At 41.2% G+C, this 15,600-nt stretch overlaps 1 protein-coding gene across 2 annotated transcripts in view; it reads left to right on the plus strand.

The window, feature by feature from the left end:
• CRYBG3 (crystallin beta-gamma domain containing 3) overlaps nucleotides 1–15,600 on the plus strand; it is a 98,283-nt gene that overhangs the window by 47,287 nt on the left and 35,396 nt on the right. Inside the window, exons 5-11 of one of the 2 annotated variants that reach the window (XM_068144639.1) lie at nucleotides 656–703; nucleotides 1,404–1,519; nucleotides 2,585–2,732; nucleotides 9,841–9,980; nucleotides 11,294–11,408; nucleotides 12,756–12,791; nucleotides 13,818–13,951. In XM_068144639.1, coding sequence (XP_068000740.1) covers nucleotides 656–703; nucleotides 1,404–1,519; nucleotides 2,585–2,732; nucleotides 9,841–9,980; nucleotides 11,294–11,408; nucleotides 12,756–12,791; nucleotides 13,818–13,951 — 737 coding nt within the window. The remainder of the gene's footprint in view (nucleotides 1–655; nucleotides 704–1,403; nucleotides 1,520–2,584; nucleotides 2,733–9,840; nucleotides 9,981–11,293; nucleotides 11,409–12,755; nucleotides 12,792–13,817; nucleotides 13,952–15,600) is intronic. The other variant, XM_068144640.1, reaches the window with a different exon arrangement.

The raw sequence follows: 15,600 nt of genomic DNA on the forward strand, positions 1-15,600 counted from the left end.
ACATGAAGGACATTTCAAGCTGAAGATGATGGAAATGCCTTTTGTGTGAAAATTGTTCTTTCATTTCTTCCGCTTCTGAGATTAGTAGTGCTGTATTGTCCAAAAGATACCTGTTCACTGGGGTATTTGATTGTTTTATCACAGTCTTCTACAAATTGTAGTTCAGTTAGCAAGTGATACAGCTTCTTCCATAGAATAGCTTTTTATTTTTTTAGTTTATTTGAGGCAATGGCAGATGATGATATGGAAACAATTCTTCCAGCATTTAGAAATTGGAAGTGCTGCAAAGACCAAATGTGCAACCGAAGAACGAAGTCTTTCCATCATGTTGGGAATATTTCAGTCTGTTGGGAGTGTCTTTTGGTTTTGCCACTGTTAAGGCATACAGTTTATTGGGATTGGGGAAAGGATAATATTTTTCCAGAAATCAGAACTTCCATAAGAGTTCTGCCTTTCTAGCACATGCTGTTTTCTGCTGATTGAGTCCATTGAACCATTTGGACCAACTCTGAACAACAATGAAACAAATCCCAGTTGTGTCTGCTGCTGACAGTTGCATATACTTCCAGAAATGGTGGACCCAGAGTAATCTGTGTGTGCTTTGTGCTGCAGTTATAGATGTCAGTAGTCATTTTCCATGTCTTTTTAATTTCAGAACCTCGTTGACAGGACAAGTCTCAGATACAATCCAAGACCAGGAAAGGTAAGCAGGGTTGGTTCAGTATGATACACAGAGTCAAGGAGTCGTAGAATGGGTTGGGTTGGAAGGGACCTCAAAGATCTAGTTCCCTGCCATGAGCACTAGACCAGGTTGCACAAGGCCTCATCCCACTTGGCCTTGAACACCTCCAGGAAGGGTTCTCTTTGCAGTTCTCTTTGCTTGGTTCTCTGAGTTCAAGACCTGAGGGAAATATATAGTTTGTGTCTGGCTCGTGTTCCCTAGAGGAGCCGTGGGATGCAGGCCATAAGGGATGAAAAATGCTCTGGTGGTTATCCCAGAGAATACAGAGATTTCATCCAGGAACAGGGGTGTCTGTGGGAAGCAGAGAGCATTCCTGGGAGCTGTGGTGGAATCATTTCTTTCCTACATGGAATAATTTGTTATACTAGCATTTCAGAATGGAGGGCATTTGAAGTTCTCTAGTTTTCTGTATTTTAATGATTCATGTCCTTGCATAATGCTAATAATGAGGTTATGGTATTAAAAATCCTGCCACTAATTTTACTGTGTCTCTATCTGCAACTGCTGGTTTAGTTCACTGCTGTTTCATAAAAGAAGAAAGTGTGTAGCATATCAGTTGAGTGGGCACAAAGTGAAATGGGGTTTATCCCAAACAAATAACGAATGTCTAGACTGTATGTTGAAATAAGCCCTCATTTGTATGCATTGCATGTTGTTTCAGATGATTATTTATGATATTTGTGGTGACAAAAGCAAACAAGAAGTTCATTCTGATGTGCTAGATGCCACATCCTGGATCTTTCACGTTGGAACGTTCCTTAGAATAATTAGAGGCTGGTAAGAAATCCAGGCCATATTTAAACAGGCTCTTTCCAAAAAATTTCTGTGTTTCTCTTGCATTTTCATTTACATGTGACACATCTGGTCTGCAAGAATGTCTTTTTTTTCCTTTGTTTATAATTTGACTGATACCAATCAAAAAAGCATGGGGGGAAAAAAAAGCACCCAAGCATCCAATGTTGCAGTACAAAGAAAAACCCCCCAAATCCAAACCAAACAAAAAACCCAAACAAAACATTGTGTCTCTTGAGGAATAGTTTCAAACCAGAAGTTTCTAATAGTACCTCAGTTAAGTCTGAAGTGCTGAGACAGTTCAGCCATAATCATTGCTGGAAGCATGTGTACTGTAATGAAAATGGTTCTTCTTACAGTTCAGTTTCATTGTACAGTAGCTATTGGGAAAGGACCATAAAATGAACAATCTCAGCTGCTGTTTGTAATGTATCATCTAGAGGAAAGTAGATACAGATGGATGTGCAAGTATCTTTAAGGTAGATTTTGCAGGCGTTTCTCAGGGTGCTTCAGGAAGCTGGGGCTGGGGCCATCTCAACTTCTGTATTAAAATTGAATTGGTGGTGCTTACAGTGAATGTTTCCATCAGCCAGCTATCAGTAATGACGCATGACATGCAGTTTGAAGGCAGCCTTGTTTGGGTTTGCATACATTTCTTTCACATCCTAAGAAGTAAGGAATGCCATTGTATATGTATATGACTTACACCTTGCATAGTATCTGCCTGAGCAGGACATGCTTTAATATATCAATTAATACACTTCTTCTGGTAAAATAAGGAATTTTATTTCCATGCTGGTTTAGCTGTGGTTTTATACAGTTATAAATTTGTTGGACTCCATCTTGGAGGAGAACTGTTTATATTACTTCTGAAGCACAGAAGTACGAGCCCCATGCTTATCTAAAGTGAATGTTACTACTGAGGAGCAGCATAAGGTGTAATAGTTGGCTTGATGAGCAGAACTCATTACTGACCTTTGAAGCAGACATGCCTTATAAGGACAGTTTTACCTCATAGTAACAACTCAGTTCATTGTATCGTTATTACAGTTGGATTTTGTATGAGAAACCAAAGTTCCGGGGTCGGAAATATGTACTAGAGGAAGGAGAGGCTGTGCTGGATCACCTTTGGGATCTTCCAGGCATGAAACATCATCAAAGAAACCTCACAGTTGGTTCAATCAAACATGTAACAAAGGTATAGACTTTGTTAATCATATACTCATATATGCATCATTAATTTAGGTTTATAATAGTGGTGTATTTGTTGCAATGCACAACATGTTTATGCTGCATTTCTGACTTCATTCAAATGTACAGTTTTTCACCTTCAAGCTAAATTCCAGGGCTCTTCCTGTGCTGCATTCTTTTCCTGAAGATAATGGGCAGATTGATTGTCATTCTTTTTAATTACCTTCATGTGACACTGTGACTCCCTTCCTTTTAGATGTTTACCTGTCCAGTCAATAGAAATTAAATGAAATCAACTAATATTTTTCAAAGTGTTTATCTTAACCTTAAACTATCTAGTGTATCCGTATGGATTTTGTTTCAGAATTTGGTGGTTGGGTTTCCAGTCCTGTTTGTACATCATAGCCTCTTCCTCCTCAGCTTTCTGCCATGGACAAGTGGTACACCTACAGCATCTAGCTCTTCTTACAGCCAGAAGTTTAAAAGGCATTTTGTTGGAAAGATGGGAATCAAATGCCAGGAGAAGTGTGGCTAGCAGGTTGAGGGAGGTGATCCTCCCCCTCTACTCAGCCCTGGTGAGACCCCACCTGGAGTACTGTGTCCAGTTCTGGAGCCCCTATTACAAGAGGGATGTGGAGGTGCTGGAACGTGTCCAGAGAAGGGCCACAAGGATGATCAGAGGGCTGGAGCACCTCTCCTATGAGGGCAGACTGAAGGAGTTGGGGCTGTTCAGTCTGCAGAAGAGAAGGCTCTGAGGTGACCTAATTGTGGCCTTCCAGTATCTGAAGGGGGCCTACAGGAAGGCTGGGGAAGGACTTCTCAGGATGTCAGGTAGTGATAGGACTAGGGGGAATGGAATGAAGCTGGAGGTGGGGAGATTCAGGCTAGATGTGAGGAGGAGGTTCTTCCCCATGAGAGTGGTGAAACCCTGGAATGTGTTGTCCAGGGAGGTGGTCGAGGCCCCATCCCTGGGGGTGTTTAAGCCCAGGCTGGATGAGGCTCTGTCCAGCCTGATCTAGTGTGGGGTGTCCCTGCCCATGGCAGGGGGGTTGGAACTAGATGATCCTTGTGGTCCCTTCCAACCCTGAATGAAACTATGAAACTATGAAACTTAACATAATGCATCTGTTGTTTGTCAGTGAATGAGGAATATATTGACCAGATCTTGTGATTCAAGAAGACTTAGTGTTCTTATTGTTTAACATAACATTCCAGTCATTCACAGGGAAATGTCCCTTCAGTGCAAGTGAATTATCATTTGTATTGAAACGTGAAAGTCTTTCCAAAAAAGTTCTGTGCTGGTATGGAGGCCATTTGGAAACTGCTAAACTTTTTGTCATCAATACAGGGGCATAATGTCATCCAAATTACAAATACCTTTTTATTCCTTTAAAGACTCAACTGTAAATAAATTCAATGGAAGCTCGCTGAGGGCATGATGAAGTTAAACATTTATTTGAGCTAAACATGAAACATAAATATTTGACATACATGAAAAATGAGTATTGATCAGTAGTGTGGAATGCTGCTGAAAAACTAAAAATATACCACAATACCATGTGGCAGTGAGGGAAGGCATGTGTGTCGTGGTCATAACCCTCCTAGGATGCACCATGGTTACTGTCAGCATGCTCGACAAAAATCTTTGTAATGTAGCTGGGTAGCTTCAAGTGTTCTTCTTTCAGTGTGTGGTTCATTAGTTGCAACATAGGTGGAAAGCTTTGTTACAGTACATTAGTTAGGTAATTTACACTGTGTCTCACGTAACTTAAACCTCTAAGAGGTATGATTAGTTGGAAGGACTTCGGCTAGTATTCCATAGGGATGTATGGAGCTAGTGAGGGTGTGGAACTCGCTAAGGCAGTCATTCTGCATCTCTGCTCAGCACTGGTTAGGCCACACCTTGAGTCCTGTGTCCAGTTCTGGGCCCCTCAATTTAAGAAGGACATTGAGACACTTGAACGTGTCCAGAGAAGGGCAATAAAAGCTGGGGAGGGGTTTGGAGCACAGCCCTGTGAGGAGAGGCTGAGGGAGCTGGGGTTGCTTAGCCTGGAGAAGAGGAGGCTCAGGAGAGACCTCCTTGCTCTCTACAAACACCTGAAGGGTAGACGTTGGTCTCTTCTCCCAGGCAACCAGCACCAGAACAAGAGGACACAGTCTCAAGCTGCACCAGGGGAGGTTTAGGCTGGATGTTAGGAAGAAGTTCTTCACTGAGAGAGAGATTGGCCATTGGGATGTGCTGCTCAGGGAGGTGGTGGAGTCACCATCACTGGAGGTGTTTAAGAAGCGGCTGGCTGAGGCACTTGGTGCCATGGTTTAGTTGATTAGATGGTGTTGGGTGATCGTTGGACTTGATGATCTCAAAGGTCTTTTCCAACCTGGTTAATTCTATTCTATTCTAAAATATAGCTGCAGATTTTGAGCAGAAAAGCAGCAAAATCTGCCCTCACACACAGGTTCAATGCAGCTCCTACAGTGGAGTCTGTTTAGCCAAGCCAAGCCAGTTCCCTGGTCCATGGTAAATGCATATATTTATCATATGGACTTAGAAGGCTTTTCCTATCTGTTTTTGGAAGCCCAAAAGGTTGATAAATGTTACTTTACCAAAACCAAGAGCTGAGCTCTGATGTTTCCATTCTGGACTAATCCTGTAAACCACTATTTTGGAAGGTGGCAAGAGAGTTGAAACAGCAGTTTATAATCACTCTGCAAGGTGGTTGGCAAGAAATAACTGGATTGCTTGTGGACACTCTTAAAGCAAAGCTCTTTGTAATGGTAATGTTCACAATATTAGGTGACAGGTGTGTTTATTTTTGTGTGGTTTAGGTGAAAAGAACTACTTTGACTACTTTGTCTGTTGCCATAGGAAGACACCCAGCAGCTTCATATTGTCTCATCTGTTAGTTGGTATTTTCAGAATGCTAATCATTCATTTCCTTAATATTTTATTTTACTGCCAGCCCTGTTGAGGTCTGTAGTTTGGTTTGGTGGTGATGGGTGGTAGCAAGAGTGGTAGCTAGCAGGAGAACTGGGATAAAGAGTTTTGAATGGGTGAAAAAGCTGGAGGATGAACAGAGAGATTTCAAATGAAAAATGCTGCCAAAAATGACATCTCCTAAGGTCACACTCTATCAACAATAAGATGCGTGTCTAGACTGTATTAAAAAGCAATCATGTGAATACCAGAAGTAATTAGGCCTGGTTTTCAATAGACTCTTCTTTCATCATTGTTTTGACACTTAGCTTAATTAAGAAGCTGAACTTTAGACATTCTTTGTCCTCTTATTGACATAAAAAGCTGGCTTATTTAAATAGGCCAGTCTGATTACTGTAGTCACTACAGCTCCAAGGAGGAGACCCAACAATGGTGAAATTACTTATCCCTGCTAGTGCTATTTCCATAGATCCAGAAGAAGGGTAAAAGGCCAAGATCACACCACACCTGGAGCAGATTGAAGACTCTAGGTCTCTCACTTCTCATAGAGCTCTTGGTCAGACTAGAACAATGTCAGAAATGCCACTGAATTGGCAGAAATGCCATTTCATGCTAAGGTATTGAGGGTTGTCTTAATCTTCTTTGCCAGAAGCCTTAACCTTTCTGCTGATGACCCCATTACTGTTTTGTAAGTATCTGTTCTCCATGCTTTTGTTAACATCTCTGCCCGCAAATGGGGGAGTCCTGGGCACTCCAGAATGACTATGTAAAGGTAGGAGTACCATAGAATAAAGGAAGACAAAGTAGAGTGCCCAAAGGTTGTGACCTACCTGAGCACTTACTGGTTCTGTATTATCATTGGCCGTGAACGCAGCTACCTAAAGTGCTTGCCATGCTTTTTACTCTGTTTTTGCCTGACATGTCAGTAAAACAAGGAGTACGAAATGAGTTGTAACCACTTCTAATGGGGGTGGCAGGGCCAGAGGAGTGTAGGGAGGAGACTTCCCTGTTTTGAATCTGTCCTGAAACACTGTTACAAGAGTTTTGCAGGGTAATAGTTTTGCATGTAGGTATCTTATTTGGAAATCTTGACGCCTTGCAAATGATAGGCTTCCGACTGAAGGAGCTAGCTCTCAGCCTGAATCTTGTCATCGTTGTGTGGTTTTCATTTTGCTTCTAAATGTGGTGATTTTATTAGGAAAGCTAAGCCTCTGAAAGTAGTGGTGCCTCTTAATTATGCTCAGGTAAATATGAGCATGCAAGTTTACATGCTTAAAATACACAAATTAATGAGACAGTACTTGTAGGTACATCTACAAATACATAGTGTTTGCCTGATGTAGTAGTACTGAATTTTACCTTTTCTGCAGTCTGTGAATTAATGTCAGCTGAACTTCAAGAAACTATTCTCTGAAAACCCAATGTACATATTCCTCAAACATATTATGACCTTTAAAACAGATATTTGATTGTTTTTGGTGAAGGCCTCAGCTTACTCTATGACACTTTATGAAAGGACTTTGTGGACTTAATCCAGTACCTACAAAAATACCATCACAATGAGCAGAGTAGGAGAGCAGGCTTGAAAAGAGCATACAGACTGACTTTTTCCAGCCTTCAAATGGAAGGGGGGGGAACAAAAAATAACAACAGCAAATCTCCTGTTGAATTAAAATTAAGGATAGTCTGTCTCATATTCTGTCTGAGCCTGCAGGCAAAGACACTTTATTTTGCCACTTGTCTAGTCTTGTAGGTCTTTTGTTTCAGAAGTTATCTGAAACCATTAAAAGTCTCCCACCGTTCTTTGTGGAATTCTTATAGGTGCAACTTCTGATTTTTCATATCAAGCTTTGTTGCTGGAGTCACAGATTTCATCCTTGTCATGTATCAGGTATTATGGGGGGGGGGGGGGGGGGGGAATCGAAAGGACCATAAATTATGTCTTAACTATGATTTAATAAAATGCATATACATATGGAAATTATGAGGAGATGTTTTGTGGCTGGGTTGGTTTGTTTGTTTTGTCTGGGTTTGGTTGTCTTCTAAAACAAACAAACAAACACCACACACCCCCCACCTTGCCTAACAATAGACTTAGAATTGAGGAATGGTGTTGCTTAACACCTTGTCATAAGGCATTGTACTGGAAGGTCATTTTTTTTCCTAGCTTTGCTGGGCTTCCTCATCTGAAAATAAAAATGGCCACATTGCAGACTTTGTTCTAGAAACAAGTAGCATGCATTGTTTTCAAGGTACAATACAGAGGAAATACAATTGTGCATGAGGGAGAGTTCCCAAAACAGTATACCATGTTACTTTGGGTCTCATGAGGAAAGTGAAATAATATCCTGAAGTCCATCTGGTATAATGGCCAAGTTTACTGCTGACAGTTAAATGACTACCAAAAGAACTTTGCTAACTAAGAAACACATTTCTTGGTGAGATGTCACTCAGTGTTTTGAAAGCTCCACTCAAAAGCAGTATGAAAAAGGAGACTATGTAGGGTTGTCACAAGGTGAGGAGCTGTAACTTTAAGAGCTTTTGTGCCCTGTTGCAGAGTTTCCCTGCAAGCTCTTGTGTTTCGCCTTTTGGGCCTGTCAGAAGCCACAGACAGTCACACCTCTGTCATGATGTGACCCTCCCTTTTGTCCTCTGCCAATTCAGTAACCAGGTGCCTGTATGAAAGCACCCTCAGAGGCGGCTACTCATCACTCCTCTCTAGTGTGCATTCAAGGTGCATCTTTCTCCAGCCATGTTTAGGACGTTCCAGGTCCCTTTGTGCTGTCCACACCCTTTGGCCTAATGCAAATGGACCCATGAGTCAACAGGATGAGGGAAAGGATTGTGTGAGGTTAACTCTCAAATCTGAAGGTTTCCTGTTACAGCTAAGCAAACTGTACGCATGTGAGCTGCCTTGCACTGTAACAGGAAGATTGTTCTGCAAACAACTGCTGAAATAGGGCCTTATAGAAGGTCCTCATTGATTCATGGTGTGTTTGGCAATGCAGTTCATAGAAATATTACAAAATGTATGTGGTCCAATAAAATGCCTGCAAATTAATAGAGAAGAGCAAGTGCTCTATCAGTAGAAAAACTTCAGAGGTGGTTGCTCCATAGTAAGAGCAGAATTGCTAAGGTGTCTATTTAACAGAACAAACATTTTCTAGCACTGATCTTTTTATTTCTTTGCCTAAGATACTGTAGGTTTGTTTAGGCTTGACAGAAAAACTGAACTTAATATGGCTTGTGTCTGTAGTTGGATGCATTACAGAACCTAGTTAATCTCTGAAGGAAGGGGGGTGGCAATGTTTAGTTGTGCATGCATCATATGTATCCATGTGTGTGTTATGGAAGTACTATCTTTAAAAAAAAATGCCACAGTCTCACAGTATCACCAGGGTTGGAAGAGACCTCAAATATCATTGAATCCAACCTGTCTCCACAGACCTCATGACTAGACCATGGCAGCAAGTGCCACATCCAGTCCCCTCTTGAACACCTCCAGGGATGGGGACTCCACCACCTCCCTGGGCAGCACATTCCAATGGCGAAGACTCTCTCAGTGAAGAACTTCCTCCTCACCTCCAGCCTAAACTTCCCCTAGTGCAGCTTGAGTCTGTGTCCTCCTCTGGTGCTGGTTGCCTGAGAGAAGAGACCAACCCCTTCCTGGCTACAACCTCCCTTCAGGGAGTTGTAGACAGCAAGAAGGTCTCCCCTGAGCCTCTTCTCCAGGCTAAGGAGCCCCAGCTCCCTCAGCCTCTCCTCACAGGGCTGTGCTCCAGACCTCTCCCCAGCTTTGTTGACCTTCTCTGGACACGTTCAAGTGTGTCAATGTCCTTCTTAAATTGAGGGGCCCAGAACTGGACATAATAAGCAGTATTTATGCACTGTTTGTCTCTCAGTAAGTACTGTCAGATCCTTCCCATAGAAAGCTTTTTGAAGCTAGTCTAGCAGACAAATTCAGAGTTCTTTGGGAGTGAATGGGGGTTGGGAATTGACTTCCATTAGGTCTTCATTTAATCAAACTAAAACCCTTCCATCATAAAAAGCCAGGAGTTACGTTAGAAGAAGAAGAAGACAGAGGGGAAAAATGAAACAAACATTACTAGTGCTTCCCCTGCTGCTAAGAGGCATTCTCTTCGAGCATGGATAAGCCTGACCCATTGATTTGTTTCTGCAGGACTGTGGTGTTCCAGAAGTTGAGTTTTGCCTGGCAGCTGGTGGTACAGAAGGGCTTCCTATCTGCATACAGAGTGCAGCTGCCAATTTAGAAGAACTGGATGTTGAGAAAAATCCTTATATAAGAGTCAAATCAGGAGTGTGAGTACTGAACCTTTTTAATAGCATTTTCCCAGCAGGTAAGGGATAATGTCATGGGATGAAAGTCAGCCATAGAAGCAGTATTTGGGGGGTTTCACTACAAATCTTAACATAAAGTTAGATATTCCCAGCTCTACACTTCAGCATTGTGCTGTGTGGGCTTCTAGTAGTGGAACCAAGTTTTTGAAGACATTGTTCCTCCTGTTGCTGGCAGAAGTCTTCTGTATTTCCATCTTTTAGTAGCTTTGTAAATAGAAGCAGCAGCTCAGCTGTAATTTAGCTTTTATTTCATTGGAGAATAGATGTTGTCTCCCTAGTCACTGCCCTGTCATGGCACTGTGACTGAAAACACAAAATATTACATCATCCAAACATTTCTCAAGCTACAGCCATATCCTGACTTTCTGGAGAGAGATGATGCAATATGATAGAGGCCCCTTGGTAGCCCAGCATTTCCTGTACTGAGCAGCATAATCTGTTTCTTGGACAAATAGCCAACACAACAGTTCTGAAGTTTGGGATTTTAGTGCCTCTTCCCATAAACTGTTGCAGAATGACATTGACTATTCTGTTACAAGAGTCTTGAGTTTGCTTTTCTATATGAGCCAAGCCTTCCCTCCCACAGTCTCGCAATATGTCTGTGAAACTGGAGGTGGTGGAGGAATTAAAAACAGTCTTAGTTTTGATAGCACTTAGGACAGTTTTTAACTGTTATGGTCTGTGTGGGTAGGTTTAAGAAAATTGCTTTCCATATGACTCAATGCCTCTTCCTCTGTTGCTTATTTGGTCTGCTAGCCTTGTGTCCATCTTTTACATTTGCTTTTCCTTTGGAAACAATCTGAAGGAGTCTCAGCATTTTTAATCTTATATGTCAGAATGACAACAGCCTGCTTTCCAAAGGAGTGTTACAAATCACTGTATTTTAATAACCTCACTTGAAAAACAGTATTACTAATATTAGAAGCCTTTTAATTCCTAAGCTGACAATCCTGCATAAAATTTGATGCATCTCATCCTCAGTACTGACATCAATTTTATGTACACACAGTGTAAAGAACTGGCTCCTTAAAGTGAAGGAATCCACAGTTTTCATCTCTTTTATTTGTTTGGCTTGGACTGAGGAAAAAGCATCTGAGCTCTTGACACTGATGTTGTTAGTGTATTTAAATACAGCTCTGTTTTGATGTGCTGCCGGTGTCTAAAACACATTATCTACTTCTTAGGACTACAAAAACTAAAATAATTGTTATACAATGTTTCTAGTTGTAATCTGTCTAACGAGATTAATAAACTCTTTATCCTTACTGTCACAGATGGCTTGCTTACTCAGACTGCAATTACAAGGGAGATGTGAAGGTTTTGGAAGAATGTGGTTCACCGTCTGAAATTCCTTCAGCAGATGTAAAATCTCTGCGCCCCTTAAAAATGGTGAGGACTTCACAATTCTGTAGTATGTTTTGTGGCTTCCTTTTCCTGTAACTGCCCCCCAAAAGGTTTGCCCTAGATAGAGCAAGGGCATGATACTGAACACATCTAAGTTCCGAGTTCTACACATCGGCCACAACAGCCCCATGCAGTGCTACAGGCTGGGGTCAGAGTGGCTGGAGAGCAGCCAGGTAGAAAGGGACCTGGGGGTACAGGTTGACAGCAGCTGAACATGTGCTTGCAGTGTGCCCAGGCAGCCAAGAAGGCCAATGGCATCCTGGCCTGCATCAGAAATAGTGTGGCCAGCAGGAGCAGGGAAGTCATTCTGCCCTGTGCTCAGCACTGGTTAGGCCACACCTTGAGTCCTGTGTCCACTTCTGGGCCCCTCAGTTTAAGAAGGACATTGAGACACTTGAACATGTCCAGAGAAGGGTAACGAGGCTGGGGACAGGTCTGGAGCACAGCCCTGTGAGGAGAGGCTGAGGGAGCTGGGAATGTTAGCCTGGAGAAGAGGAGGCTCAGGGGAGACCTTCTTGCTCTCTACAACTCCCTGAAGGGAGGTTGTAGCCAGGAAGGGGTTGGTCTCTTCTCCCAGGCAACCAGCACCAGAACAAGAGGACACAGTCTCAAGCTGTGCCAGGGGAAGTTTAGGCTGGCGGTGAGGAGAAAGTTCTTCTCAGAAAGAGTAACTGGCCATTGGAATGTGCTGCCCTGGGAGGTAGTGGAGTCACTGTCCCTGGAGGGGTTCAAAAAGGGATTGGATGTGGCACTTGAAGCCATGGTTTAGTTAGTCATGAGGTGTTGGGTGATAGGTTGGACTTGATGATCTCTGAGGTCTTTTCCAACCTTACTGATTCTATGATTCTAAGAGAAAATGCTTTTGTTGTGTTTGCTCTTTGACCGCAGACATGAATACATCAGCCTATATTCTCTCTCATGTTATTTATAGATTTTTAGGTTTCCACCATTTGTGATTAAGAAATTTGCAATACATGCAACAAATCCTTAAAAGTTAATTTATACTGACCAATTTTTAACATTATGTTAAAACAGCATAGTAAATATTTGCTTTGGATGGCTAATAGCCACTGAAGGAATAGTCAGATTGCCTCCCTGCAGGCTTGGCAACACACTGATTTGTTTGGAGGTCAGATTTATGGTGTCCCTTGCCTTTATGAATTGCCAGAGTATTCAAGCTAGTGTTTGATTTGGCCAGCATTGAAAATGGTGAATTTAATTACAAAGGCTTCATGCTCTGATAAGATTATAATATAACTTATGCTTTGATATGTGTGTGTGTGTATATATATATATATAAAAATACCATTTTTCCCCCCCATCTTTTTTTAGGGTGGACTAAAGGTACAAATGCCAATGAATGTCAAGGTAAGCACTGAGGACATTGAGAGGGGAAAAAAAATAATATGAGCATGTTGGAAATGTCAAACCCTTATTTACACTGCTTTCTTTTTGTTTGGTATGTGATGTTTGGTTAAGTATTCAGTGTTTACTGCTGAAAAAAAACGTTGAATGTTGTCTCACCAGTGTTTCGTGAGATGTAAAAGTAGTAAGCATTTGTGTGTTATGTATTAGGAGAATGTGACTTTGCATAGAAAAGCTGTAAGTCTTGTACAGAGTAAATCAAGTTTTCCTGACTGACACATCAGGAATGGAAGAATATCAGGAGATGTTTTTGTGTTTAATGTAATGTACCAAGTTTCAAACAAGTGAAGGAGGAGAGGAGAAAGGGGGAAGCAATAGTATATTTCTCAGTCTCAATACAGGAATCATAAGTGAGATCATGACCCCATCCAGAGTTATTGCTCATTCACCTTCCTTTTTCTAGTTCTCCACAAAAATGCTAATGCTTTAATGCTTTTAATTATACAGATACATGCAATAGTGCATTTCTCTACTAAATACTGCAATAAATGTTAATACTATTAATAGCCTCTCTATGGCCTCAGGGAGGTGTTAACTGCAGTCACTTAAATAACTTAGCAGTGTACAGAGAAAAACATCTTGCTTGCTTGCCGAAGATTAAGCTCACTGTGTCTGGCTGTGAGTAGGTGGGATTCACTGCAGGCTAATAGACACTGCCCAGGCACAGAATTGTAGGATAAGTCACAGTCATATAGCTGCAGAGTGTGTTTTTGTATATAGAATTGTTTAAATAACTACTCTTCTCTGGAAATGTCTGCAAATAGCCTGACAAACCTGTCTAAATCCAAATAGGATCTCTTCAGCCTGCAGGACAGTCACACGTCAGAAGGGCTGAGGAATGCAGTTCTGAATGCTCTTCTTGGAGGGGGACTAAAGCTGCTTTCCACATACTGTAGCAGCACACGCAACCAAACGTCTGGTTACACTTTGGGGTGTACTCAAGGCATTGTTCAACATCCTGTTTTCTAGATAATAATATATGAGAAAACCCACTTTGAAGGGTGGTCCAAAGAATTTTCAGAAAATGTCAGTTCTGTCCCAGCTCTGTTTGGTAGTGAAGAGGAGTTTCAGGGAATCGGATCAATACGTGTAATTGGTGGAGTGTAAGTATATTTCGCCTTTATATTTATTTGCTGCAAATTAGGGAATCATAACTTAAGACTAAGAAGTGGTAGCAAAGGGGTGATTAAAATTTTTCACTGGTAAAATATTTTTAAAAGAAAGGAATGTATATTTCTTTTGTTAATTACCAGCTTTGAATAAAACCACCTCTCCATTATGGCTTATCTGTTGAAGGGAATAGAGGAAAATAGAACTAAGCATGTGAGAAGTGTGAAGCCAGTGTTTACCATTTGGATGCCAATATACTAGGCCATTTAGTTCCTTAATAACACCATTCACATAGAGCTTTAATTTATAGTGCTTTATACTCCTGGTAGTCTTTATTTAATATACTTTGCCACCCATTGCATGCTATCTGGAATCAAGAACATAGGCTAATTTTCCTTTGGTGAGGCCTCAGATGGATGCTGTGTTGCTGTGCCCCTCTCTGTGTCACACACACAGAGGAGGGCTGTGTAACACAATCCTTATATGGACTGCTCACGAGGTAGGCTCAGTGAGAGAGCTGCCAACCCCACACATTGTTCTTTCAATGTCTCCCAGGACCCAACAGGATAGGGCTGTTTGAAAGCATTGCAATATGGTTGTTTCTGAAAAGAGTTTAACAATAAAATCGTCTTTAGAAACTTTTTTTGTGGTAATACTTCAGTGTAAAGCTTTGATAACATGGATGCTTTCAGACTGTTGTCAGACACTTGGAAGCAGTAAATTCAAAATAAATTTAGTTGTGAATGCTCAAATCTAATAATAAATACCTTATGTATTCACTATGTGGGAAGGCTCAAATTATTAACAAATCATTCTTCTCTCTGTTGTGGCAGTCTTTATTTTTAATGCTGCTGTAGCTTAAACAGCTGAATTAGTGTAAACTAAATGGTACTAAAAGGACAGCTCTCCCTGCCTGCCAGATTTCAGTGCTGACAGAATTTGTACAGCAGTTCTAATAATTGCAAGGGAGCTTTAATGAAGGGAATGCTTACGAGAAAGGAGGAGGAGGAAGCACTTTTTCAAGTTAAGATCCATTAGAGCTTTCAAAGTTGAAGTGGAAATGCCTTATTTTCATTGAGCTTTATCTATTTGTTCATAATACTTTAAAAGGTTGTCTTGCCTTAGTAGTAAAACATACTGCATCTGCAATATATTGTATGTACTCAGGTCAGTTGTCTGATGTGTATGGTTTATGTAAGAGCAGGAAGCAGTATCAGTGGGTGAAATTTTGTTCTGCTGAAATCTATTAATTTTGTCACCAGCAAGTGGAGAATCTCTTTGTTTATTAACACACTAAAAAGATCTACTACTTTCTTTCTTTTTTTTTTAATCATTAGCTGTTGGTTGTTTGCAGCATTTTGGCTGTTACATGCACAGTAGCTTCCAGAGTACCAAATGCTGGTATTGGGAACATGGCTGATGGAGAAGGAAGTACATGCAGAAGCGTTACACAAATAAACTGTTGTTTGAGAGAGAATCACATGGTGTAATTTTGATCCACAAAGAACACTTCATGAGTGCCTGTTGTGATATCAAACAAGCAGTGCTTTGTTAGCTAAGCCTGTGATACTTGTTTGAGTGTTCTTAGGATGTTCTCTTCCCCTTTTATTTGTTATCATATATGTAGTTGATTTGCTTTTAG

This window comes from Melanerpes formicivorus, unplaced genomic scaffold (assembly GCF_026170545.1).
Source record: "Melanerpes formicivorus ecotype bairdi unplaced genomic scaffold, bMelFor1.0.p_v2 SCAF_11, whole genome shotgun sequence".
Taxonomy (NCBI): Eukaryota; Metazoa; Chordata; class Aves; order Piciformes; family Picidae; genus Melanerpes; species Melanerpes formicivorus.